Source organism: Oryza brachyantha, chromosome 5, assembly GCF_000231095.2.
Source record: "Oryza brachyantha chromosome 5, ObraRS2, whole genome shotgun sequence".
Lineage (NCBI taxonomy): Eukaryota > Viridiplantae > Streptophyta > Magnoliopsida > Poales > Poaceae > Oryza > Oryza brachyantha.
This window is the reverse complement of record NC_023167.2, coordinates 936,790-963,736: the sequence shown is the minus strand read 5'-3', so window position 1 is coordinate 963,736 and position 26,947 is coordinate 936,790. Positions and strand designations below refer to the sequence as shown.

General features: G+C 42.8%; 3 protein-coding genes across 14 annotated transcripts; 2 read left to right on the top strand and 1 right to left on the bottom strand.

Annotated features, from left to right (window-relative positions):
- The first annotated feature begins 1,162 nt into the window (after positions 1-1,162).
- On the top strand, positions 1,163-6,899 carry LOC102722856 (xaa-Pro aminopeptidase-like). Of its 12 annotated transcripts, none has more exons than XR_005811834.1 (8): positions 1,163-1,777; positions 2,297-2,477; positions 3,381-3,508; positions 3,973-4,016; positions 4,089-4,131; positions 4,743-4,826; positions 6,043-6,156; positions 6,624-6,899. XR_005811834.1 is itself a non-coding variant. In XM_040524006.1 (4 exons), exons 1-4 carry the CDS (start codon positions 3,883-3,885, stop codon positions 6,810-6,812), a joined length of 450 nt encoding a protein of 149 aa, XP_040379940.1. In that variant the 5' UTR covers positions 3,809-3,882; the 3' UTR covers positions 6,813-6,899. The 12 variants fall into 12 exon arrangements, 4 of the variants coding, with proteins under 4 accessions (XP_040379940.1, XP_040379941.1, XP_040379939.1 ...); XR_005811832.1 differs by lacking the exon at positions 6,624-6,899 and adding an exon at positions 6,306-6,616; XR_005811833.1 differs by lacking the exon at positions 6,624-6,899 and adding an exon at positions 6,270-6,616.
- Positions 6,900-9,823: 2,924 nt separating this feature from the next.
- LOC102721165 (probable sugar phosphate/phosphate translocator At3g11320) lies at positions 9,824-11,947 on the top strand. Its single transcript, XM_015837293.2, has 4 exons — positions 9,824-10,770; positions 10,929-11,032; positions 11,126-11,354; positions 11,478-11,947. The coding sequence occupies exons 1-4, from the start codon at positions 10,258-10,260 to the stop codon at positions 11,622-11,624; spliced, it is 993 nt and encodes a 330-aa protein (XP_015692779.2). The 5' UTR covers positions 9,824-10,257; the 3' UTR covers positions 11,625-11,947.
- Positions 11,948-12,032: 85 nt separating this feature from the next.
- On the bottom strand, positions 12,033-15,770 carry LOC102720880 (mucin-5AC-like). The gene is made up of 8 exons (XM_040523891.1): positions 15,659-15,770; positions 15,340-15,540; positions 14,314-14,592; positions 14,172-14,200; positions 13,995-14,090; positions 13,438-13,567; positions 12,802-13,361; positions 12,033-12,678 (listed from the first exon to the last, which is right to left on the bottom strand). Exons 1-8 carry the CDS (start codon positions 15,768-15,770, stop codon positions 12,343-12,345), a joined length of 1,743 nt encoding a protein of 580 aa, XP_040379825.1. The 3' UTR covers positions 12,033-12,342.
- Positions 15,771-26,947: the final 11,177 nt, after the last annotated feature.

The window sequence follows — 26,947 nt, the reverse complement described above, 5'->3', positions numbered from 1 at the left end:
CGCGTACGGGGAAGAAGAGAGGACGGGGAGAGAAGAAAGAAACGAGGGTGCGAAGAGATTGATTTGGGGTTACGAGTTACAACATTCAATAGAAAACGCTGGGGCATTTGGGTCTTTTCAATTGGCACTTTTGCTGCTCTTCTTCCCATCTATTTTATAACTTCGAAACAAAGTATAATTTTCTGTTTACAAACATATTCAACTATAATAAATTTGTACTTTACATAGACGTACAAGTTTCATGCATAGTTGCACGCCGCCAATATGAGATTTGCTATTCGTTTTACCTGACTAGTGGTGGATAAAAAGAGAAAAATAAGAATTCGTGGCAGATCATTACATCGGTGATACAGTGGGCGAAATATAAAAAATGCCATAAATTTTTATGCCTAATTTATTATTTAGAAGTGGGGCATTTTTAAAATCGACATGTATATACAAAACGTCAACTCGAACGGTTGTTAACGAGAGTATTAGGCTCATCTGTTCACGTATAATAGTCAAAATTTTAATTTTTAATTTTAAATTAGAGTTGATTTTGGTTTTTTATCGTATCTTGTTTTTTAGTTATTATTTTAGATTGCTAAGGACACGTATACAAATTTTATTCACAAAATATTTTTATTTATAAATATATTATTTTATTTTTTCTAAAAAACCAAACAATCACCACCACATTGTATAATACTGCTGTCACGTCACGTCGATAGATGGGGAGATTATATTCCTAAGTCCGGATGAAGTGGAAGAAACCGTCATAAATTAGTCCAACTGTTCGTCTGTTAATTGCTTGATACATGTTGTGGCTCCTCTGTTAATTGCTTGGGTACTCTTCCTCCTCTGTCCCTCCCAACTGTTCGTCGGTCGTTGTCTCCGCTCTATTTTTCCCTAATTCTTTTCTTCCGTGAATTGCATTTGGACCACTCTTAATTACATTTTCATTGTTTTATATTATAAAATTTTCTGGCTATTCGTAGATTTATATGGGTACCGAGTAAGTCTGACATATATATATAAATATAAATCATATATATTAATCTAGGCTAGTCTTAAAGTCTTATACTTTCTCTATTTATTATTATTTTTTATTAGATGTTGTTGCTATTTGGTTCTATTTTAAATCAGTTATCTTATTTAATGACGGCGGGTTCTCTTCTTCGCCGCCTCGCTCTCGCCCTGTTTGCCTGCGTTGCGCCTCGGCAGTGGACCTAATGACGGCGGGCGCGGCAGGCGGCTGCTGACGGCAGAGCCCGGGGCGGCGAAGGTGGTGTCGGCAGCTGCCGGCCATGAAGCCCGGGGCGGGGGAGGCGGGCGCTGCGACGGATCCGGCCGAGGCAGCGACGTATCATGCCGGAGCGACGACGGATCCGGCCGGGGAGGCTGCGGATTCGGTCGGAGCGGCAGTGGATCTGGGAGCGGCCGGAGCTTCCTCACGACAGCGATCGCGGGCGAAGGTTCCTGTCGGCGACGAGGCCCGGGCCGGCGGGTCCAGGCGGGCCGGCGATGGATGTGGGAGCTAGCGGGCATCGCCTTCCTCTCCGCCTCGCTCCCTCCCTGTCCGGCCGCGGTACGCATCCTCCGGTCCGCCTCTCCGCGCTTGGAGGAGCTGCTGCACCGGCAGGCGCTGGCCATGGCCATCCACCAGCACCTCGACGCCGAGGGCTCCATGTCGCGCCGCATCGACGCGGGCGGCTCCATGTCCCGCCGCATCGGCCCCGGCTCCACCAGCTCCCGCTGCCGCGACGACCTCCCGGACTCCGTCACGAATGGCAAGGCAGTAAGGCTCTCGCCTCTCCTTTCCTCTCCCCGCCTCCACATGCTGTCACCTGTACTTTTGTTCAACCATGAGTTGTTCTTACACGTTCATACCCAATGCCACTGTAAAATTGTCCAATCGTATGTGTATTTTTGTGTTGGTGTATTGACGCAAAACTTTTGTGATTCATCGTGTTTGGCCAATTACAGGTTTATAGCTGCCAATAGATTGTAAGATCATTTCATCATTTGGTCCTAATGATTGTCATATTTGTTTCTTTTTGTCTTAGCTTACATTTTGTTGTTTAAGGTGTTCGTTGGTACTTGGAAGCTTCCTGTTTTTATGACCATCGTGTTATTGCCATGTTTTGAAGTTCCTTGCATTTTCAGTTGGCATTTGGACGATGGCTTCACTGCAACATTGTCCTCAGATTAGCCGATTTGCTCTGTTCTTTAATGTCTGCCTGCTCTAGATCTCAATGCATTGGTGTGCACATTCGTGGAGTAATAATTTTTCCCTTTTGATTGTTCGACACCACAGGTGAACATCGATCTTTGCAATAGCTTCTCAGTTGACCATTACCCTTTCGGACTTCGGGGTCCACAACAAAATCTGCTTCTGCTAAGCGGGATTCTAAGCAAGACAATAGCGAGATAAAATTAATTGATGATGGAAGAACAGCATAGCATTTACTTAAGTGGATAAATAATCGGATTAAATGGTAAGTTGTTTTCTTGGCCTTTTCTGCTCTCTGTAAAGGTTCAGTACATATGGAACCAGTAGCTACCTGCACTATTCTAATGTCTCTCTATTAACTCTGGTTGTTTTGAAATGTCTTGGTAAGAACACGTACATAAATTATTTTTCGTTTGTAACTATGGATTTTTTCTTTAAAAGCCGAAACCCCCTAGGTTTTCTCTGTTTACCAGTTTACAGAAGGTAACACCACGAAGCAGCACATTTAAGAACACACATATACGATAGTGAATTGAAATTTCGAAATACGATGCAGCATTTTTTGTGTTTGCAGCACCTGAATATATTCTTTCCAAAATTAAGGTTTCGCAGCGAAACCTTTGTGCACATCGCGGGACCTCCCAGTTCGTGTTCTTGTTGGGCTCATTGGCCCTGATTGGCCAACAGCCCTGGTCTGGCCCTGATTGGCCAACAGCCCTGGTCTGCCCCTGATTGGCCAATAGCCCTTGTCTCACCGTTCAGACATCCATTTTGGAGCAAGACAGAGTATATGTGCGTGTGTGTGTATATGCGTGTGTATGTGTATATACACATGTATCTATCTATCTATTCTGAGAAGCTAATACAGGCTGCCTAATCCACTCTCAGTTTGTCCACTCTCAGTTTGTTCATTTACATAAGAATTTGACGTTGAGTTTATTTTCTTTTATTTTTTCACTAATCATGATACCATTGGTGCGATTATTTTCTTATATTTATTACAGATGGCAATAGCCTCCACTCTTTAAATTCAATACCAGCTATTTTTTTCTGCCCAATTTTCTTCTTAGCTGGCCTTGATGTCAACAAAGAACTATTTATCCTATATAATTTTCATGTGCATGAAAAATCGACGGTTAGTTCGTCTTATTTACTTCCGTTTTACAAGGTGATGAGCTTAGCAAGACCAGGCATGAAGGAATACAAGTTGGAAAGCATATTTCTCCATCATGTTTATGTGTATGGAGGCTGTCGACATTGCTCTTATACATGTATATGTCCTGCCAGAAAGAATAGGTGAGTATGCATATAATTCTGTTGAAAAGCAAATGCCTATATATAAACTGACTTATATCTTAAAACATCAATATGTATAAGCCATAAATAGGAAAGGATGGATAATAAAATCCTAGATCAGTATCTGTTGTTTTGCACACTGTTTCCATTCAAACTTGCAACAGTATGGATACAGCACTCTTAACATGAACTCATGAAGTGTCACAAGGGGCGGTCTTTTAGATCACTTATTTACTTGCCATAGGGCAACCTTAGTTGTACAAATGAGATTACTCACAACAATACTGAACTGTCACTAGGGTCTCTCTTTTAGCATTCATTATCAACGCAGGGTATTTACAATTATTTCATTACAAATGACTATGTAAACATATATGACTCTTTTAGTTGGAAATGGCAGCCCCAAATGTGGCATTATTAAATATGCCCTAAATTTATTAATCTGTCCTATGTTTCCATGTCAGATATTTACAGTGGCAGAGTTTTGCTATCAAGAATCAAACAACAGGTGAAACGAAACACTATTATGTTTTAGTTTGTTCAACTATTTAGTGATATAACACTTCTGCTTGTTGTGCAGTTATGTTCTTCATTATGGGCATCCTGCTGCACCAAATGAACGGGTACTCTTTTACGAAATCTTGTGAGTTCGGTTAATGCCTGCACATTATTTATTTATCTCTTGTACCCACCAACACCAAGCGCTCAGCCACCCAAACCTCTTATACTCACACTGCCAGCTAATTGAAAATGGGGATGGTTTGGTTCAATTTCAAGACAGTAGAGTTCACCTACCTCTCTCTTCACCAGCTGCAATTTATTTTGTCCCATATGGTCTTAATGCCTACCTGATGTCTATTTGTAGAGAACTTGAGGGTAATGATGTAATCGAAGCAACTATAAGAGTACAAGTTGTTCTGGTGTTCTACGTGATCTGTAACTTATTACTAACTAGGTAGTATATTAGTCTATGAGTGTCTTGTATGCTACCTCTTTATGCCGAGTTAGCAAACAGTTGAATGCCCATTCTCATCAATGAATCTTTTAAATGTGAATATGTGGTAGAGCCGTGGAGTAGTCCTACTGGGACACTGCGTGAACGAAACACTTCTGAATGTGAAATGTCAAATGTCCATTATGAGAGACCATGAAGTCAATGATTTAATCTATATTGCAGGCCATCATTACTAGCTAGCAGGAAAATACTCCAACTTAGATTATCATTGTTTTACAGACCCTGAATGATGGAGACATGGCACTAATGGACATGGGAGGTGAATACAATTACTATGGATCTGAGATAACATGCTCATACCCTGTAAGTTTTTTGGAATATCCAGCCATCTACTTTGGTAGACATAGTGTTCTAACTTCCTCTGTCTTAGAACTGCTTCGCTGTTATTTGTTGTTGAAAGTCTGACAACACTTGTGCTAGACACATGTACCGATAGACGACAGCTGTAATTATATATGATGCTAACATCTGAAAGATATTATTCTTACTAAATTGCTGGCAACTGAAAGAGTTGCTTTCTTAGTCCTATATATAGTGGCAAAGGATCATTCTTGGATTCTATCTAAAGCAAATTTATTTTTGAAGAATAATTTTAGGTCAACTTTTTAGCCGTCTTCTTGGTAGTCACGAAAAGGTAGCTTGGCAATGAAAGTAATTGAGAAAACCCTAAAGATAATTTTAATCAAATTCTAAAAAATATAGTATGAAGATTAGCCAATTTATCTTTTCCTTTATTATGCACTATTTCTTCATTAATTGCCATCATCTATATCTGACTTTCGCCGATTAGCCTATAACTGACAGTCCTATCACCGCATTGCATTGTATGTGGTATTACCGTAGAATTTTGATTGACACATTACATTTTAGCATAACGTCGATCAAAAGCAAAGCAATTGTCTCTTTCTATTACTGTTTTGTCTATTAATATGATCTCAGTCTATATATTTTCAGATAAATGGGAAATTCAACAGCAACCAGGCAAAAATAAAATATTTCATCATATTTTATTTTTATGAAGACGATAAGATATGTTTGATAGGAAAAATATGCTTGCAGTCGTACATTACCCATACCACTCAAATGTGTCATTTTAAACCATGGATTATAAATCTTTCAAACAGTTCTTCTGGATTTTTCATCACCTTTCCATTCATGTCGTCCATTCTTTTTCTTGGTGTTCCATTAATCTGACTTTCTAATAGGTTAGCACCCTCATCTTTTCACTTATGTTTATACTTGTAAGCCCAAATTTCAGTTTCCAACCTTAAATTTGGAGTTAATTCGGGTTTTTTTTCATCGTATTTTATTTTTTAGCATTTGCTTTTGGGTCACTAAAAACACATATATAAAATTTCTATTCATAATTTTTTTTTGTTTTCAAATATCTTGTCCAAATGATGAGGGCCTAAGATGGTTGCGTCAGAGCATTGTGCACTAGCTTTCTTCTTATGGCTGCCTCATCTCTTCCTGTTCTCGGAGCTTCACATCTCTTACACGCCACCAATCCATCCTGCAGTTCTCCGCCACCTTGTTAGCCAAATTTGCCAGTCAGCATTAAATCCTACAGTATAGTACCCGGAGAAAGGATGGGATGGGATGGAGGTTGAATTAGCTTCAACCATGTCTTCATGTATGTACTTTTAGATTTATGCGCATTGATCCATTTTACTTCTCATAATGCTTTTTTTATATTGACTTGCCTTCGTTGTTCTGATTCTGATTTTTCTTTAATTCCCTTCACAGTTTGAATATTACAATGTCATCTGTTGAATCTATCAGGTCTTCTAATTCTACACCTAGGAGGGCTGAGTTACATGTAGTACTCGTGAGAATTATGGCCTTCTAAACCATTATACAAAACACCATGTCACTGGAAATGCATTTCGCCATGTTTGCAGTGAAATGTATGAGAATGCGTTGAATGGATGATATGGATCAATACCAACAATTACTTATTGTACATACTTTATAAACTAAAAATAACAGAATTTTCTTTTAATGGCTCTATATCTATTTCTTTTTATGTCCACTCACCAACAAATGTATTAATGCTATGTGTTTTGTGGAAGTAACCAATTTTTCTTTCATTTGTATCAGGGTTTTGCTCCACGTTTGTTCATTTATCACAAAAGATACATGAATGTGTACAGAAACATAAGATGCCTGTATTATTTCAGATGTACTTCACATTGCCACTTGTGCTCATTCCCACCTATGTACAAACAAAGTTCTCTTGTGTGTGCGCACGTCTGTGTGCATGCCCTCCAGTATGGTACATGTCTGTAGGTGCTTCTAAATGAGATTTCGTTAACTAATGTTCACTTTCATCTGTTTATATTTACATTTCAACTTAATTGGACTCTTCAGGATGTGATGACATGTTCAGTCTAATTGTGCAAAACTGGTTCTTTCCTTCTTTAATTGTCCTGTTTGCAAAAGCTATGACCTTTCAATATAGGTCATTTATTTTTTTCTGAGTACCAGAGCACTCATAGTTTATGCGTTCAAGAAATTTATACATACTTTTTCCCCTGTTAATTGTGTTATTACGTAATGAAAATACTGTGTTAAAATAACCGTATCTTTGTAGTTCAAATATGATTGTTGTTTTACAGGGATTACATATTACAGTGCGATTAATATTCACAAGAGAGCAAATTTGAAAATCTTGGTGTCATTGATTTATTTTTGAACCAATTATTTTGGAATGTGCAGAGTCGTGGCCAGGCCGCGCGCTAAAGCACGCCCCAACATCTAGTTATAGAGAATTTGCGGTATGCCAGTGAAATTATATCCGGTTTCTTTTATACTATGTAAAAAATCAAACTTCTATCTGTCACCACTGCTGTTAACTTTTCTATTCAACTCAGTTAACTTATCTGCTTACTTTTATGCCATTACATGCCAAATGACGAAACATAGAATTGAAATTTATATTTTTGAATAAAATTTAAAATTAAGATAGTAGAATTGAAAATTGATATTTTTAATTCAATTTAAAAATTGATATTTTTGGATACATTTGAAATGACCCGCAACATAGAATTGAAAATTTGAAAATATCAATTTACCTACTTTGAAGAGTACTAAAGAGCAATATTTGACCTTGCCTAGGTATTTTTTAAACCTTTTGAAAAATTCCAAAAAATAAGATGGTTTTAAATCTCTGAAGAAAAAAATAAACGAGTAAACAAAGTGACAGAATATCTTTAAAAATTCAATGTAATTAGATTGATATTTTTTAAATTTTCAATTCTATGTTACAACATTTCAAATTTATCCGAAAATATCAATTTTCAAATTTTATTAAAAATATCAATTTTTAATTCTGCTGTCTTAATTTTAAATTTTATTTAAAAATATCAATTTTCAATTATATGTTTCGGATCATTTGGTATTTAGTGGCACGTAAGGAACATAAGTAAAATAAAATAATGGAGTTGGATAAAAAAGTTAATGGCAGTGACACGTAAGGAAGAAAAAATTAAGTGAATGGAACAGAGAGAAGTTTAATTTTTTTGCATGGCACAAAAGAAACGGAATATAATTTGTGTGGTATACACGGAATAGAATTCTCTCCTAGTATAACTAGTAGGATGAAGTAAACCTAGAGAATCGTGTGAATAGCAAGGAAGTACTAGTAGTACGGCCATTAACAAAAGATAGCGTAATCCAATAATCTACGCTTCCAAAGCCCGACAGGTTGCATACTTGCATATGTTGTCCATATTTGTCCGTCACATCGAGACCAGTAAAAAAATAATAAATAAATAAAATATTACCCCTTTATTTTCGCTTCACATTACTGGTCGCCTTGAATTCATCATAAATGAAACATCTTTTCAGCTCATCCAAATTTAAACAAAAATATGTAAAAATCCATATCATCAAATATTTTTCAATATGTATGTATATATATTTTTCGGTTGAAATATTATTATATTATCATAAATTTAATACATTCAATATATTTATAGCATATTTATTTTGTAAAGTATAAACTTAAAGTAGATTCGATTTAATCTCTTTGTTTCGTATGTTGAGATAAATTTACTATCATTCAAATAAATTAATGTGAAATGGATGTAAAAAGAGGGTACCAGTTGAGAAAATTGCTATTATGCCATCTTGAATATGTGTATTCGCCTAAATAACGTCCTAGAATTTATATTCGCTAGAATACCACTCTCAAACTGGGCGCTATCTCTAAAATAGATTTCAACCAATACTAGTACGAAGTAAAAACATTATACGTATTATTGTTAAAATACGGACGAAACTACCCTCCCTACTCCTTCACAGGTCACAGCACAACTCCATCCGCTCCTAGTCCCCGCCGCCTCCACCCAGCTTTGGACGCCGGGCGCTCTCCACCCAAGACCGGCGCCGGCGCCTCCATCCGCCGCCCCGGCCACCGAAGCACGCCGCCGCCGCCTCCAGCCCGTCGCGCCGACGCCAGATCCCGCGCCGCCGGGTCGACCAGATCTCGCCGCCGCCGTGGGCTCGGCCCTGCTGACGCCGCCGCGGGCTTGTCCCGGTCGCCTCCTCCGCCGCCGGCGCGGGCTCGGTCTCGCTGTGCTTCGTCCCGCCGCCGCGGGCTTGTCCCGGTTGCCTCCTCCGCGGCAGGCGTGGGCTGCTTCGTCCCCGCCGCCGTCGGTGTGGGCTCGGCGGTGCGGGCTCGGTCTCGCTGCCGCTGCTTCGTCCAGCCGCCGCTCGGCTTCGTGCCCGAGCCGCCCCAGCCTCAGCTACATACAATTTTAAGCTATAGAATGTATTAATCGTTTGCATTTGTGCTAATGACTGTAGAATAGAATAATTTATACTGTATATAGGATAGACCGACACAGGAAAAGTCAGAATCTAAGATAATACACCGTCACTTGCTTAACACGGGAGTAATAAGTTTATGATCATGTTAATACAAACATATAATGTGTTGCTACTTTTTTTCCTATTAGATGGATGGAATTAGTACACTAATAGTAATATATTAATTAATCATTTCTTCACTAATCATGTTACCAACTTAATTTTAGGAAATACTACTAATTTATGTTCTTACAACTTTCATATAATCTATATATGAGATTACAATATCAATAAAATATTCCATTAACAAAACATGAAATTTTATTATTAAAAATGAATATTTATTGTCAACCGGTGCTAGTATACAATTTAATTTAAATCCTATAAAAATTTTGGTTATTAAATGTTGCCAAAAGTTATATCTAAATTTTTAAAATTTGTCCAAAAAATATTAATACTTACAAAGTATTTAGAAACTTAATATATAATATATACTATAAATATTTAATGCCACCCGTAACGCACAAGTCCACGGTTAGTTCCATTTAATTCACCATTATAGTAAAATTGACAGCAAACTCACTTACTGTAGTGTGCTCAACCAGGGGCATTTGGATTCTAACATTGATATAGCAAGGAGGCTAAATATTAATTTAGCAAGTTAGATTTGTTTAAGAGTGACATTTCAGCGAATACAAATTCGGATTATATATATAGACCCACGTATTAAAGAAAGGTAAGGTAGAATAGCAATTTTCTCATCAGCAACGGAGCCTCGTAATTAATCCACCAGCTCTCCCGCCACGTGTCCCCTCCCCTCACTCCTTCGTCCTAACGCGGCGGAAGCCATCAGCGAGGGAGCCACTCCTCAGATCGAGCTGAGCTCCTCCTCCTCCGGTAACCCCCTCTCCTCGTCCTCGAGATGGGGCATCAGCAGCAGCAGGAGGAGGAGAACCTCACTCTCCTCCCCACCACCACCATGTCCGCCGCCGGGGCGGGTGCGGCGGGGGGGCGGGCGTTCACGGTGGGGCTGGTGGCGGCGTGGTACGCCTCCAACATCGGGGTGCTCCTCCTCAACAAGTTCCTCCTCTCCACCTACGGCTTCCGCTACCCAGTCTTCCTCACCGCCTGCCACATGTCCGCCTGCGCCGTCCTCTCCTACGCCGCCGCCGCCGCCTCCTCGGCCCCGCGCACGCCGCCGCGCTCCCGGGGGCAGCTCGCCAGGGTGGCGCTGCTGGGGGCCGTGTTCTGCGCCTCCGTCGTCGCCGGCAACGTCTCGCTCCGCTACCTCCCCGTCTCGTTCAACCAGGCCGTCGGCGCCACCACGCCCTTCTTCACCGCCGTCCTCGCCTACGCCGTCGCCGCGCGCCGGGAGGCCTGCGCCACCTACGCCGCCCTCGTGCCCGTCGTCGCAGGCGTCGTCATTGCCACCGGGGTAAGGCGCGATTCCTCGCTACCCTCGTGGATCTGTGTCGTTTTGCTTTTTTTCTTCAGATGCAATGCTTGGTGTGAGAATGCAATTAGAACAACAAAATGGCCCAATTTTAATCTGGACGAACACATCAACAATCTCAATGCTTCATATGTAATCAGGGCGAGCCAAGCTTCCATCTGTTTGGTTTCATAATGTGCGTCGGCGCAACCGCCGCGAGGGCGCTCAAGACCGTGCTGCAGGGGATCTTGCTGTCATCAGAAGAGTAATAATTCATGACATCCTCTATGAATTATTGTAGTCACATTATGTAATTAATTTGGTCAGCTGATTTTGTTCCACCTGATTTGGTGTGCAGGGAGAAGCTCAACTCCATGGATCTCCTCCGTTACATGGCTCCGGTTGCTGTCATCCTGCTGATTCCAGCAACACTGATCATGGAGCGCGACGCGCTCAGTATGGTAACCGTGCTGGTGCGGGAAGATCCGAGTTTTATTTGGATATTGCTTTGCAATTCCTCTTTGGCATACTTTGTGAACTTGACAAACTTCCTAGTCACCAAGCACACCAGCCCACTCACTCTCCAGGTGATCCATCCTTCCTAGCTATATTGTTACCATGTTGCTTAGACAATCTTCAATCCTAACATGCAGGAACATGTCGATACGTTCGCAGCTAACGAAGTTCATGTGTTGCTTGATTCGTATTAGGTTCTTGGAAATGCGAAAGGGGCAGTTGCCGTTGTCGTCTCCATCCTGATATTCAGAAACCCAGTAACCTTCATGGGGATGCTAGGCTACGGGATAACAGTCACGGGCGTAGTTCTGTATGGTGAGGCCAAGAAAAGAAGCAAGTGAAAAACAAAAGGAATTTACTTCACCACAGCAGTTTGGCAGCTCCTGCGCTCTACGAATGGTGATTACATTCTGCATATGCACATCCATCACTGCCACCCTGATTTGTTCTGAACTTTTGATTAAATCATTGATGGGATGATGATGATGAAGTCGATAAGTGAAATCTTTTTCTACATGCTCCAGATGTGCAATCTGGGATCCTAAAGTGTAGGGGTTGGTGATCGTCTTAGCTTATCATACAACGCTAGGTCAGATGCATTGATGCTTTGTAACAATGATGTGTACTGTAATCAGTTTAGGTGAGATGCAAAAATCATGATAACCTTGCGCTTGCATGACTGTTCCATGGTGTACATTAATTTCAACCCGAATCTAGGGTTACATGAATAAGAACAATTAAACCAACAATTCGTAGGAAGATTGAGATGAAAAATGTAACTCATTTACGATTACTTGAAAATCTGCTGTTGACATATCAGTGTCAACTGCCCAAGTGTTCTGCAATCTGATTACAACCGAAAGCCCACACTTCCTATCATGGCATGCGATGTACACAAGGATTGTACAGAACGAGTTGAACAGCACATGCCAATAATAAGGATGTATCAGAAACAACCAAATACCATACGACTCATCAACTGCAAGATCAGGATACCAGATCAGTGGCGTCCCCAAGAGAAATGGAGGATAACCTCTGGCAAATCAGATCAACTCCTAATTAACCAGCGCCATCATTATTTGGCTGGATATTCTGGTGCAAAGCCGGAATGTTTTCCTTTGCGGTGTCTGCTGCTACCACTTGCCCGGGCTTTGGTGTGCACACTTCATGTTGCATAGCTTGGGATGGCTCAAGTTCTATTTGTACAGCTTCAAGGGGCAGCAAAGGGGACGGCTTGCTCTGGACACTGCCCTTTGTATCATGAGGTGTAGATCTCGATTCCGGTTGACTCAAGGTAGATGGCGCTGGGGTTCCCATCTGAGCAGAAGATCGCTGAGGTGAACACTGGATTTTCTTGGGCATCTGTGCACCAATGTGTTGGTCAACGGATTTCTCCTGAAGACAAGCACAAATGACACGATCATATTTTTTTAATGCCATCGATTAAGAATATTTGCATGAACACATTGAAGAAAACACTAAAAGGCCCAGAGAAAAGAAAACACCAAATTTACTTACAGCATCAAAATATCCAATCTTGGGTGTAGGCATTCGCAGCCCGGATGGCTTAGAACCTTTTCCCTGGGTGGCTGCATCTGCTCTTATTGGAGGGTGATCATTGCTCTTTCTGAGAGGAGACAATGAAGAAGACCGTGTACTGAAGCTCTCAGATGTATGGCTCATCTTCCCTACAGTGGAAGTTGTTGAAGCCCCAGAAACCACAGAACTCAAGCTATCCACAGAACTGCTGGGTGAAATGCTTGGTGATATACGATCGCTATTGCCCCTACTTGGAATATTATTTCTGGATGCTCTTGCTGGGTTAACCTTGCTGATATCAGTCCTTGACGTTGAACGAACAGGAATCCTTTGAGCAGTTCTGCTCTTGTTGCTCAAGGCTGGTGGTTTTGCCTTTTGACCTGCCATATTACCAATTGAAGTGGCTGCTGCTGATGGTGGTGGTGGTAAGACACCTGGTTTTGAGGTTGAAACAGATTTTGTCATCCCACCAGGCCTAGAATGTGTGCTAGCTGAATTGTTGACAGATTTACCGACTGCCTGCCTGCTGACCGTACCTCCTACAAAAGGAAATGCATATTAGGCTTGCCATCTGTAAACATTACAGCAGACAAAGAATCTATGCTGTTGACGCACCAGTGCTGCTTCTTTTGTCTGGAATCCCAGAAGCCATAGCTGTATTAGCTGGTGCTCTCATTGTGGCTACTCTTGGTAGAGCTCTTGGAGGTTTCAAAGATGGTTTTACTTCTGTCGACCCTGGTAAAGCCTTCTCAAGCAGAGAGTTGAAATGAGATTAATTTCAAAACATTGCACAATTCCAATTCTCAACTAAGACAAGGAAATGCAAAGCTAGCCAAGCTACATCTTGCAAAATGAAACATCACATATTATATATCCATAGCTCGGATTTCTAATAAAAAATGATAAGCACTTGGTCACTTAAAAAGGGAATTCAAAAGACCATGTTAATCTAACCATCAGCATTTTCATTGTTAAGTTAGGAATAGCACACAATTTCCTTTTCAAACCGGCGCATTATACTTTTTGCCTTTGGCTTGACCGTCATAGAGTACAAAATGTTTTAAATCATTGAAAACGTCACTTCTAAATGTTAAGATGTTATGAAGAATGTAAACAGCTAAAGTACAAAAAAAAGATCATGATTACTCAGTTTTTGCTAGCATGGAACATACCACTCTTGTAGCTGTAGACTCTTTCAAAGTATCTTGGAGCCTTTGTTTTCCTCCAGCGACTCCATGACTTGTGGAAATGGGGGGCCTTGTCGGAAGCTGCATTGAAAATTCTGCTCAGTGATGGCCACAGACTACAGAAATTTTAGATCAAATCATATATGGATTGAGTTGGCATACCTTACTCTGAGGCATTAGATCAACCCTTGCTGGAAGTAGCAAAGAATAACATCAGTTACAAACACAAAAACAATAGATAAAGCATAGAAGAGCTACAGCAGAACAATTACAGCCTGTTGCATCAACTTTTGAGGCTTCTTACCAGCAACACGAGGAGCATTTGTCTTGGATTTTGAGGGTTTTGAGGTAACAGAAGTAACTGGGCTTTTTCTAGGATTGCCATGTGATCTCTGGATCGAAGCACGCACATTGTCAAACAGCTCAGTCTCAAGGTTTTCTAGCACCCAGCTTTCACTTTCAAGGGTGGAGGTAGTTGACTCCCATGACCTCCTCATTTCCTCAGCGATTCCAGGCAGCCTGGAACCCTGTGCCTTCTGGAATGTGCTATTTACAACAGCCAATTCCTCGGTATCCAGAACACCTGCTCAAAGCACGAAACATTAGGAGCTGATACATATCTACATTAGGATGTTTGCCTACTGTAAGAAGGAAACAAAACATACCAGAAAGGGAGGGAAAAACAGAAAGGGAAATGTTAGGAATTAGAAGCTGCTATCGATCTGTATCAAGACGGGTTAAGGCTGAAAGGAATCGGCAGTTCTGTAGTGCAAGATGTATGAAAGGGTGACAACCAAGAACTAGAAGAACAGCAGTACTAGGAAGCATTTTTAAAAAGTTCACTGTCCAAAGCATTGGATACTACGTGTGGTTCATCTATACTGATGCAGTGTGTGATTGTGTGTTGCTGTTAGTGCTTCTGAAGAAGCACAAATTACTGGCATGCCATCTGTGGCTGGGTCTGTAAACAGCAGCCTAGTGCTGTTTTTGTTTTGTCCTCTAAATTCGGTAAGCCTTTTTGTTTCTGTTATCGCCATAGTGAGAAATTCCTAATCCGAAATCTACATCCGGATGCAAGAGTATGCTACAGCAAGCAACAAATAGTACTGAACATCAGCATTTTCATTCATGAAAAATGATCTTGTTTTGACCTCTAAATTCTGCAAGCGTTCTGTTTCCGTTATCACGAATTCAACATGGTGAGAAACGGGAGAGAATCCCGAATCGAAATCTACACCAAGATGCAGGAGTACATATAGTCCACTAAGCGGCAATTAGTACTGAGCACTAGCAATTTCATTGATGGGTGGGAAATGGGATAATGCACAACCTTCGCTGGTAAAGAAAGCGCTGTCCCACGCCAAGCTCTTGCGGAGATTGACGCCAGCCTTCCCCTTCCTCTGCTTCGGAGACTCCGATTGCTCGGGAGCCTCCTCCGTCGCGCCAACGGGATCCACAACCCGCCCTTCCTCAGAAGCATCGCCGGCGGGCTCCAAACGAGAATCCTCGGCCGCCACCACCTCCTCAAACCCTGCAAAAAGAAAAAAAAAATCGCCGCACCAAACCGTCAGATCCCCAGATCGAAGCATCTCCGCGGCACCAATCAACCCCCAAAATCTCGACCAAACCGAAGCGCGCGTTAGCTTCACCTGGGCGGGGCAGATCGGGATGCAGCGGCGGCGGGTGCGGGGGCGGGGGCGAGGCGAGGTCGAGGAGCAGGTCGTCCTCGGCGGCCACGTCGATGAGCGACAGTGCCTCCATGAGAGAGAGAGAGAGAAGGGGGGGTGGGAGGGGGTGGACACCGACGGCCGCGGCGTCGGGGGCGGGGGGGGGGTGCCAAACCCTAGATCACCGCGGGCGGGGAGGAGGGGGAGGAGGAATCGGCGGCGAGCTGGAGAGAGACGTTGGCGGTGAGTGAGGGGCAGGCTGGGTAATTAAAAGGAAAGGTTTCGGGAGGGGGTTGGGTTGCGACGCGTGCGGCAGTTTAGGGGAGTCGCTGACGGGTGGGCCCGCGCGCGTGGGTTTAGCCTTTGCGACGTGTCAAGAAGGGTGATTATTTTTTACATGGGCGGGATGATTTGAATTTTGGGATATCGAGCGAACTATTGGTTTCGTTTGGGCCTTTTCTTGGGCTTTGCTCATGGGCCGGGTGATTTTTACACTTCTTTACTTGTGTTTCGAAACATTTCTTGGGCCGCGTTCGGCTCCACTTATTATTAGTTAACTTATCTTTCTTATTTTTCACGTGCACATTTTCTAGACTGTTAAACGGTGTATTTAAAAAAAATTTATAGGAAAGTTGTTTAAAAAAATCATATTAATCTATTTTATATTTTATAATAATTAATAACTGACTAAACATATATTAATTTATTTTTGTGTTTTCCGCACCGGATAAGTTAACTAACGGACCCCTCGCTGAACGCGGCTTTAGGCCTGATCTCAGTTTACACTAGCACTTGTATATGTGCATAAATTGAAATAAAAGATTCTATAAGGATGGGTACAGAGCTGGCCTTTAGCCTTTAGCTTTATGGTGTCAGTAGGCAATAAACTTTATATAGCTTGGAAGAGGCATAATTACAACCATTTCCCTCCTAACCTTTTGTAACATACTAAAAAAAATTTTGTGAAACTGTTTTTAAAGTTTCATTGTTTTTTTTAAGTTGGAGTAAAATGTTTTTTAACTTTTTTAAAGTTTCATTGTTCTCATATTCATATTCTATCCAAATATCTCGAATATTCCAAACCCATATCAAACTAAAGTCACGAGTTTATTGATTTCAGAGTATCCGTCAATATTACGCGAACCGTCGTTCCTATCGTCATCTAAATTCTTTTCAAATTTCTAAACATTTCCCTATTTATTTTAGACAAAGTTTATCCATCCGATTCATCCAATCCAGCCATCCATCCAACTTCCTCTCTCTGCCCCGGTCTCTCTCTTTCCCTGTTCCTCTCTGTGCGTAGCTGCCGCCGCCGTTTTGCCGACCTCACCACGGCCACGCAGCTGCTTAAGCCACGCCGACGTCCACGCGTCGCCGTCGCACCCACAGCCTCGCCACCGACGTAGCCAAACCGACACGAAGTCTTACTGCTCCGTCGTCATCCCCTCGCTGCCGCTTCTCCTTGCCACCACCTTGGTCTCTCTCCAAACTTCCTCTCCGTCTCTCTTTTCCAGCCGCCAACCACAGAGAAAGCAAAGCCCTTGCCTCCTCTCATCCTCTCCCCGAACCAGCAAGTGCCATCGTCGCCGGAATTGTCGTCGCCAACTTGAGGACGCCGTCGGCTCCATCCTAGCCGCCGACGCCATCTCCTCCGAATTCGCCACCATCGATTCCCCTCCTCCAAAATCAAGGTATCCATCACCTTCGCAATACCCGTGGGCCTCTTCCCCCCCCCCCCACCTCTCCTGAGCCAAATAGTCACCGGAGCCCAATGTCGCCGCCGCCCGGTTCTGTCTCCCCTGTTCGGCCTCCACCAGCCGCACGGTGCGCCGTCGCTCCTGTCCACCTCAGACTCCGCCGAGTGTGCTTCCGGATTCGCCCCACTCCTATGAACCCTCTCCGATCACCGCCCTCACCGGAGTGCCGCCGCCATGGCTGCACCTTTGCCTAGATCCAACCCGACGTGAACAACTTGTTAGACTGTTCTTCTGCCTCTACTAACCACAAAAATGGAATCCCCTCATTGTGGAACGCGTGTTGACACGCCAAACCAGCCGCGTTCTTCACCGGTGCTCGCCGGTTCATCCTTCTCTCTCCTCTTGGGTCCAAAACCTAGTGGGCATGTTCTGGCTGCTCTCCCTGTTGCTAGCGCCGGCTGATGCTTCCTGTGGGAGAGCCGTCATACGGGACGCGTCGTGCCGTGGCTATCGTCGCCGTTCCATCACTTGGACGCCGGTGCCCTTGCTCTCCTCTTCTCTGTGCTCACGTGATAGCCAGGGAAGAAGACGAACAGTGCCAAGCAGACACTGTTCCTATTTGACTCAGCCCAACCACAATCCAATTGAGTTGAGCCCAGATAAAACCAGCCCAAATTAATGCAGTGAACCATCTATTTAGTTTATTTTCAGTTTACTGTCACAGTGATCAAAATTATTCAAGTCTCCCTCTATACTGTATACTGTATAGTACATGAATCCTAGATTACAATCATCCATTTTATGTGACACTAAACCGAATCTTGAAATCAATCTCTACGATTTGAATCGATTCAAGTTTCGGTTCATCTTTGATTCAACCATCTCAAAATACAATCTTCTGCTACATCTTGAAGTACCTGAACCTCGGAGGCAATTATCCCTTCACATCATATTAAACATTGGCCCAAAACCAAGGTATATACCTTTTCGACCCATTCCACGTTTGAGTTCAATCCTTTTCCAAAAGAAAATAATTTCAGAAATTATTTATTCTCTAGTTCACTTGGTTCACTAATCCTTTAACCTTGGAAACATGGAAACAAATCCAAGACACATTCTTAACTCCTTGAATTATTCTGGATCCAATGGCGTCGATTCGTCAAGACTCGGAAGTCGTAACCCTAATTTTGACGCTAGGGTTTTACTACTCACTGGTAATGCCGAAACTATCTGAATTCAATTCGACCCTTGATTCGATGGACTATTATTTGATTAGCCACTCTGATACACTGTATAATCATGCAGTCAAATCTGGAGTTCATCCAAATGTATCGGTGATATTTGAAGTGTCGATTCCATATCAATTCCTTCGATATGATCTTATTCGTTTCGCTTACCCTTTTGTTCTATACACCAAATCACGTACAATTTAAACTATTGATTTAATTCAATAGCTCAGCAGTTTACCATCATTGGCTAACCATTCCTTTTTAATCGAGCCAACCATACCTCATTCATTTATTCTCTTTCAATACGTATTTTAATTTTAATTGCGTATGCAAGATGATGATAAGCGGAAAAAAGTGGGACGCCGATGAACTCAATCTAAAAGAAGACTTTCGCGAAAGAGAGCGCGCCCTTGAGGAGGCAATCTCGAAAATGCTTCTTTTAGAGAGAAGAAAGTCGTCCGAATTTCGTTTCCAGGGTCCCGAAGAGGTTCGAAAAGGCAATAATCTTGTTTCCAATTTAATCATTTGTAACCATTCACCGACTATAAACCCATTTATATTTCTTTATCTACATCAATTCCCATGTCCACAACAATATCTTGGGTTAAACACCAAGTCCGCTCGGTGTTTAACACATGAGATCATCAACTCATTTTATAAGGCCATATATGGTCATGCCACAACCATCCCACATCTTAGTTCTAGTTTTCACTGTTATTATCTTGCAAAGCCCTAAACCATATCTATCCGGACTATTAACCCTAATTGTGTTCTTCGAAACAACCAGAGCCTATTCAAATCCGTCCATACTTCAATTTGTTATGGTATCCTTTAGAACCACCGCTTCAAGCTATCATACGACCATGGCATCACGACTCGTACCTTAACCCAGCTATCAACATCCTCCAGAATCCAAGTTTATGTTGTTTATCGCAAAATAACCTCATCTAGCTTATCGTCTTCTCTTCTAACGCACTACCACATAGCCTCGTTTAAACTCTTATCCCTATTCAATGGCTTAGCAAGCCCTAACTTTTAACCAACAATTGTCTATTTGTTTTTCCCTTTTTATTCAAATCAACCTTTGTCTCGGGACATACTTGATCTTCATTTATGTGGTACATAAACCAATCTCGCATTATGCGAAGCAACATAAAATCATATCATAGACGTGATCTCTCTTACTTCCGATATTAATCATACACCAGTTCGACTCTAGATCATAACCATCTAAGTACACAATCATAATCTTGATCCTATATCTGTTTAAAAGCCTTCCAAATCTCTTGTCACGTTCAGAAAGTCCTCACACGAATTTCTAAAATTAATTGTGTATTAAAATCCCTGTCCAGGACCAGCCATGATATACAAAAAGACAATGTTGATTACATAACCATTATTTTTAGAAACAACTGAAAATAACACTTATTCTAACGAAAATGCAGCGGAAAGAAAGGTAGACTAGCTCCAGCGGGTACGGCTCTAGTCCACAAGCAAAGCTTCGACGGTAGACCAGCTCACTCCTGAGAGTCCTCTCCACCAGACTCAACTTCCAACTCTGAAGGGGGAAATTAAGCAAGGCTGAGTACAAACCACCGTACTCAACAAGTAACACGGAAAAGGGGGCAATAAATGATGCATGAGGATCGTCAAGGGCAGGTTAGGGTTAGTTGCAATAAAGCAGCAGTTAAACAAATAACAGAGATTAAAAAGGATAAAGATAATTGAATACAGTAAAGGATAAGTAAATAACAGTTGTAAAATACCACAACACTGTCCAATGTTACACCACGTTGCAACAAGCCCAACCACTACTCAACGTTACACCACGTTGCAGTAGTCCCGAGAGAAAACCAGTTTACTCAAGTTATTAAAGGTTTACTAATCATAGTGAAGCTGGGAGTTCGCCCGTAACCGTGGGCACGGCTATTCGAATAGATTATACTCTGATCAGAGGTGTACTACTGTACCCACAAGACATAACTCCACTACACTTGAACATGCGCCGACATACCACCACGGTATACCGGAAAGGAGACCGTGATAGGACCGGTCACATAACCCTCCCTATTTAATCGTACTGCACTTCAGGTTTCACCCCCTCCTTTACACCAAGTCAGGCAGTCCCCTCTTGTGCCTTGGTAGATCTGGAAGCAGCAGAGGCTTTCGTTACACCACGATTGCCCGTCCATACTCCATCACGCCTACCCTTACCTTGGTACGTCAAATAGTTCGAAGCCATGCTTCAAATCCCACCTTACCTATTTTGGCATGTGGTTAGCACTTAATTACTTCCAGGGTTTCCCGTGAACCGGTCCTTAATTGCCATGGGTGCGACTCTCAAAACCATGCACCCACGCACCCACAGCCCACCATAATCAGTATTTTAGTTGTCATTAACCCAAACCGGGTACTGAATCAATATTACAGCTATTCAGAACTAAGCAAGGTTAAATGTGATCCCATGAACTACTTGTTCTAAGCATGGCTAAGCATTAACTTAGGCGTAACTCTAATCAAGTTACCCTTGGTCTAGCAATGAATAAAGTTGGATAGTCAAAGGCATAATAATAAGGTTTACCCGAAAAATAAATACAATAAATATTTTAATTAAAACAATGCATATTTGAATAAACAAAGCGGGGAATTTGCAATAATAGGTTCAATATGATCAAAGATGTGTGCCACTTGCCTTGCTCTGGCCCCTAGGGAACTTCGGCGACGATCTCGAAGTAAACCGGCTCTTCGGCGGGGTCCGAATCTAAGCGACAAAGCACAAAAATAAATAAAACATGCACAAACTCGACTGAAACAGCAAAAGAAAGCATTTTTAATGGATTCTTGACAATTTTATGAATTTAATGAAATTTGAATGGACCTAAACGGAGACTAGATGAATTACTTATGAATTTTAAAAGTTTTCTGGGTTTTTAAACTAAACAGAAAAGTCCTAAATCAATTATTGCGCAATTAATGGGGCTGCTGACGTCAGGAGAGAGGAGGCGCTGACGGGTGGGGCCACCTGTCGGTGGGAGAGAGGGGGAGAGGAGAGGCTGACAGCTGGGCCCCACGGGAGGAGAGAGGGAGGAGGGGCGCGGCGGCGGCTGACGGGTAGGACCCGTCGGTCAGAGGGAGAGAGCAGGGGAGCGGGGAGAGCAGCTCGGCCGACGGCGGCAGCCTGCGGCGGCGACAACGGCGGCGCACGGTGACGGCGCGCGGCATGGCGGCGACGGCGCGACGGCGACGACCGGCATCCGGCGACGGTGCGTGGCGCATGACCGAGACGGCGGCACACGCGGCGCAGCCGGGCAAAGCGGCGGCGATGGACTGGCGCGGCGACGACGACCGGGCGACGAGCACGGGCTCGGACGAGTGCGGGAGGCGGCGACTTGACGACGGCGTCGCGAAGGCGACGACGATAGCGGCGGGCGGTGGCGACGACGTGCACCGCACAAGTCCGGCGACGGCGTGCGGCTCGGTGGCGGTCGGCCGGGAAGGAAAAGAGAGGGGAGGAGGAAGGAGGCGCTCACCAGCGACGGCGACGGTGCGGGTGAGTCGGCGAGATAGAGGCGGAGGTGGTGACGCGGGTAGGCGCGCTCGGTCGGCGATGGCGGCGGAGATCGATCGGCGGCGGTGAGGAGGTCGGGCGCGGCGGCGACCGGGTGGCGATAGGATGCGCGGCGCTGGGGATGCTCACCGGCGACGACAGGGGCGGCAACCAGTCGGCGACGGCGAGGCGGAGGTGGTGACAGCGCTCCGCGGTGACGACCAGCGGCGAGACGCGAGATCGATCGGCGGGGGAGGACGGGGCAGCACGGCGGCGGCGATTGCTTCGGGCGGAAAAGGTGAGCGGCGGCGGTGAGGATTTATAGCGCGAGGAGGCCGGCTAGCTGGGCGGTGGTTGGAGACCGAGTCGGGCGCGGCGAGGACTCGGCGGCCGCAGTTGCGGCGCGGCGGCGGCACGGATTCGGCCGGCGCGGGCGCGGTCACTGATAGGCTGGCCCCGCCTGTCAGTGGCGCGAGGGAGGAGGGAGGCGGCAGCGGACTTCGCGGGCGAGCGCGGGCGAGCTGGGCCGAGGCGGCCCAGGCGGAGGGAGGCGGCGCGGGGAGGGAAAAAGCCGGCTCAGCTGGGCCGGCCTGGAGGGAGAGGTGGGACGGCTCGGCTGGGCCGGCCCGGGAAGGAAGAGGGAAAAGAAAAAGAAAAAGAAAAAAAAGAAAAAGAGAGAGGAGGGAAATTGGACTTTGGCCCAATTTGAGAAGGAAGGGAAAAAGAAAGGAAAAAAAGAGGGAAAAAGGAAAGCCCCACTTTTGCCGAGTTTTATATTAATTTGTTTGGCCAAATTTTATACTTCTGCAATTTGAGTTTAAATCCTGTTAATTGATTTGCGAACCTCGATTTAATTAAATTAGGTTCTTTTAGGGGGATTTTTCCTGAGTTAATTAAGCCAATTGTTATTTACGGATTTCTTTTTACGATTTTAGGCTTAGGACAAAACTTCGGGTGTGACATCTCTCCAATCATCTATTCAATTATTATCTTTCTTTAGCTCCAACTTTGTTGTTATTTTATCTTTTATTTATAGTTATAGTTTTATGGTTTTGTTTATTGCTTGTTCTTGTGTGTGTGCAGTAGTCGTATGGAAGAAAGTCTATCAAGCCGTTGCAGGAGCTGATGTGGACCCAAACGACTACGTTGAAGCTCCTAGAAAACCACATATTGCAAGGCAAGCCACGAAACCATCCTTTGATCATCTTGAGAACCTAAGTAGAGAACCACTTAGTTATTTTGTGCATTATTTACTTGCAAAGTTATTTTGGCGTATTATTATTTTTAAATAATCATGTAATGTTAGCTATTGCCCTGTACTTAATTTACTATTATTGCCGATACCATAAACTACCTTATCATGTTCCCTGATAACCTAGGTATATGTTGTACACTTCCTCATATTAATATTGTAGTGGATAATATCACCAAACTTCTATATACATACATCTGTTTTGCCCGTCATCACATGATGACGCTATTGGGCTACATAAAATATTGTTTTGATATAAATCACTCGCCTTGAGTGATATGGAAGATGACTCCGGGTGAAGGTTGATGTTCTGGATATTATGACATGTATTAATGTGTTTATTACATGCATGTGCTATGCTAATCTGGTTGCTTCCCTGGATATAAGGATAAACCCTCTTATGCCATGGAAAGTGTATAATTTGCGGCCATCCACAGGACCAAGTAATAGGACTTAATCTAGTACGTGGTCCCACTATATGAACAACTGTTAGAGGCTCTATGACATATAGGAGTAGATATGTGCAAGGGGCCGCGGGCCATTGACATGATCTCACAACAGCGGACAACCATGAAAGTGCGACGGTGAAAATTTTGCCTAGCGCTGGCAAGAGTCAACCACTAAGATGGTCCAAAGGATCCACTGGGCAGTGCTAGTAGTAAGTGGGACTAATAAACGGTTTTGTTATCTCGACTCGGAGACGCTGCAGAGTCGTACTGTATTCGAATACGCCGTGCTCCCGGTTAATGGAGATGTGTCATTGGGTGTTTCCTATTTCTTATGGTATGAGTATATTTTATAATTAAAATTTGGATTGGAATAAGATGAGAATGATGATTAATATTGCTACGTTTTAAAATGTCGATTTATAAATGTTTGCAAATAAATTGTTTATTAAATTAGGGAAAAACTATTTATAATAGGCTGGTTATCAACCCCTCTTGATGAATCCTATATTCTTGTACTACTTGCATGTATTCTATTTGTATTCTTAGATCGTGGTTTGCTGGGTACGTTTGTATTCACCCTTTACATAAAATGTGGTTCAGAAGAACATATTTTCGTCAAGATTGCTCGTGTTAGGGTCGTTCCCTTCGCTCAGGCTCGCATGTGGTATTGTTGGGTCTTCTGCTTGCTGCTTGGTTGGTCCTTTCGAAAGCTAGGCCGACGTGCCATATTTTCGCTGCTAAGTAAGTTTTCTTCGCTGAGCTTGTGCTTTTATACCTTTTATGTGCGCAACTGAACCCTGGATGGTTGTGCGTGAAGGATTCCTGTCTATTTCAGGTATATCCCTACTCCTTTAATGCATTTAGGTGCATTGACCGTAAACATTATGGAGAAAATTACTCAGTTCCAGTAAATTTTTTTATCAATTTTTCTTGACATGGTTTCCAAAACCCCCCGCATTTAGCTCAAAATGTTTCACAAAACCTTATGTTTTATGCAAAATACTTGTATTTCACTCTAGTAGATGACATTTCCAACCACACACACTAAATATTATATGCTGAAATACATTCCTATGCCAACTACCCTATTTCCATCCTAACTCTCTCAAATAATAATGGAAACAAGATATAAACCCAAGTAACAAGTTCAAGTTCATGTGTATGAATTACATACGCCCCAAATTAATATAATTGACAAACGACTTTTGTTGAGAAAAACAGAAAGTGGTCAATGTGTGTGTCTACATCGAAAACACGGTATAAGAGTGTTGCTTTTTATATATTGTTAATGCCAGATTTTGCCAAATTACCGTTATAGATTGAAACACGATTGAAGACCAAATCGGACAAGAAGGGGCGAATCGGCTGGAGGCAAGAATTTGGAAACGGTAGAGTAACAGTCCATGGAGTCCGGATCGGATGGGGATTGGAGTCCGATTGGGCCCAAAGCTTGGAGATGGGTTCGGTATTAATCGTGAGTCCATGTAGCTTAATTAGGTTTTATCTTGAAATTCGGTTAGGATTCTTGTATTTAATTAGAGTCCGAACAATGTAAGTTAGTTAGTAGGGGATTCTTATCCGGATAGGTTAGTTAATTCCCGGGGCTATAAATATAAGGGCTTGAGGTCTTTGTAAATTATCTCTAAATCAATCTAACTTGGTGCATCGCCTCAAACCTTCGACTTGCTTGAGCTCTTAGCGTGGGGTTTGTCAGCTTCACAATGTGAGTTCCTGCTCGTCAAAACCCGTCGATCAACTAGAAAAGAATTGTCTCGGTTAAGTCCGATCTTCTGCCTAGTTGATCGGCGGGCTGAGTTCTATTATCGCTTTAATCTGTTTTAGCTTGAAGTAGTATTAGTTCTCGATCAAGTCCTTATGAGTTCTTCTGTTCAATCTGGTAAACGTGGTTTTGGTTAGCCTGATTCTGTCTCGGTTCAGTCCGATCAATCAGGATTACCGGGTGCATATTATTATATTGGACTAGGGGCTCGTGAGAGCTTATCGCTGGAGTTTTAGCCAACATTATCCTCAGTAATCTGTTGATTGGTTTATTAAGCTCGTCGATCTTCATATTTCTATGATTATATTGTATTAGATTACATAGTGTCTCAGTTAGGTCTTCTAATCTATGTATATTTGGTGTGATCTGCTCATAGAAGGTTGTTCGGTTGACTGAGTTTAATGAATTGGTTGATAGATTACGTTGGTCTGCTATTTGATTATTCGCAGGTTATAATAATTAATTGATCTTATGTGTGATTATGCCTAGATCTGTACTGTGTTGATTATGTTCGATCTTCTAGATCTGGTATGAGCATGCATATTATTGGTTATTATTGTTATTTTATGCTGGTAATTAGTATAGCATGCTATTTTATGTCTAATTCCGCACTTAATCCCGTATCGGCTGTAAATTTCACGTGCGATAAGTACTGAAGCAGTCTGATCGGCTGGTTAATCTTATGATTGTCTCGGTTGAGTCCGATCTTTTAAGATTAATTAGCTGGTTGGTCTATTTAGTGTTTATCCTGCTTATGATCCAGCCGATTGGGCATATTTATACTTAATATCGTGAAATTCCTGTAAAACCGATCGTCTAGTCTATCGGCTAGGGTCATAGGACGGTATCGGCTATCCGGTCGATAGCGATTTTAGGGTTAACTGTTTGCTATGCTATTATCTTGTCATTTACAGGATGAAACTAACCGGCACGCCCAGTATTTTTAAGAATTAGGTCCGGCACTGGAGTGGTCTAAGATTGATTCCTAGGCCTATGTGTGTAACCGTTGATTGTCATTTTCAGCGTCAATATATATGTATTATGTATTAATATTTTCCAATCATCTTCTCTCATGTTATTATTGCTCCTACTCTTATAATTGGATGTTGATATACATGGTTCCAGTCCTCGTTTCTACCGTCCCTACCACTGGTACCCGTGGATTCCGTAAAAACCACGATGAATTTGAAAATGAAAAATTTAAATTCAATACCATGCAATAATCGCAGTTACCACACGGTTTTGCGTGGTTATTGCGCGGTTTCACACAGTAACCGCGGCTAATGCTTGCCAAAACAATGCATGAGAACAACGTTA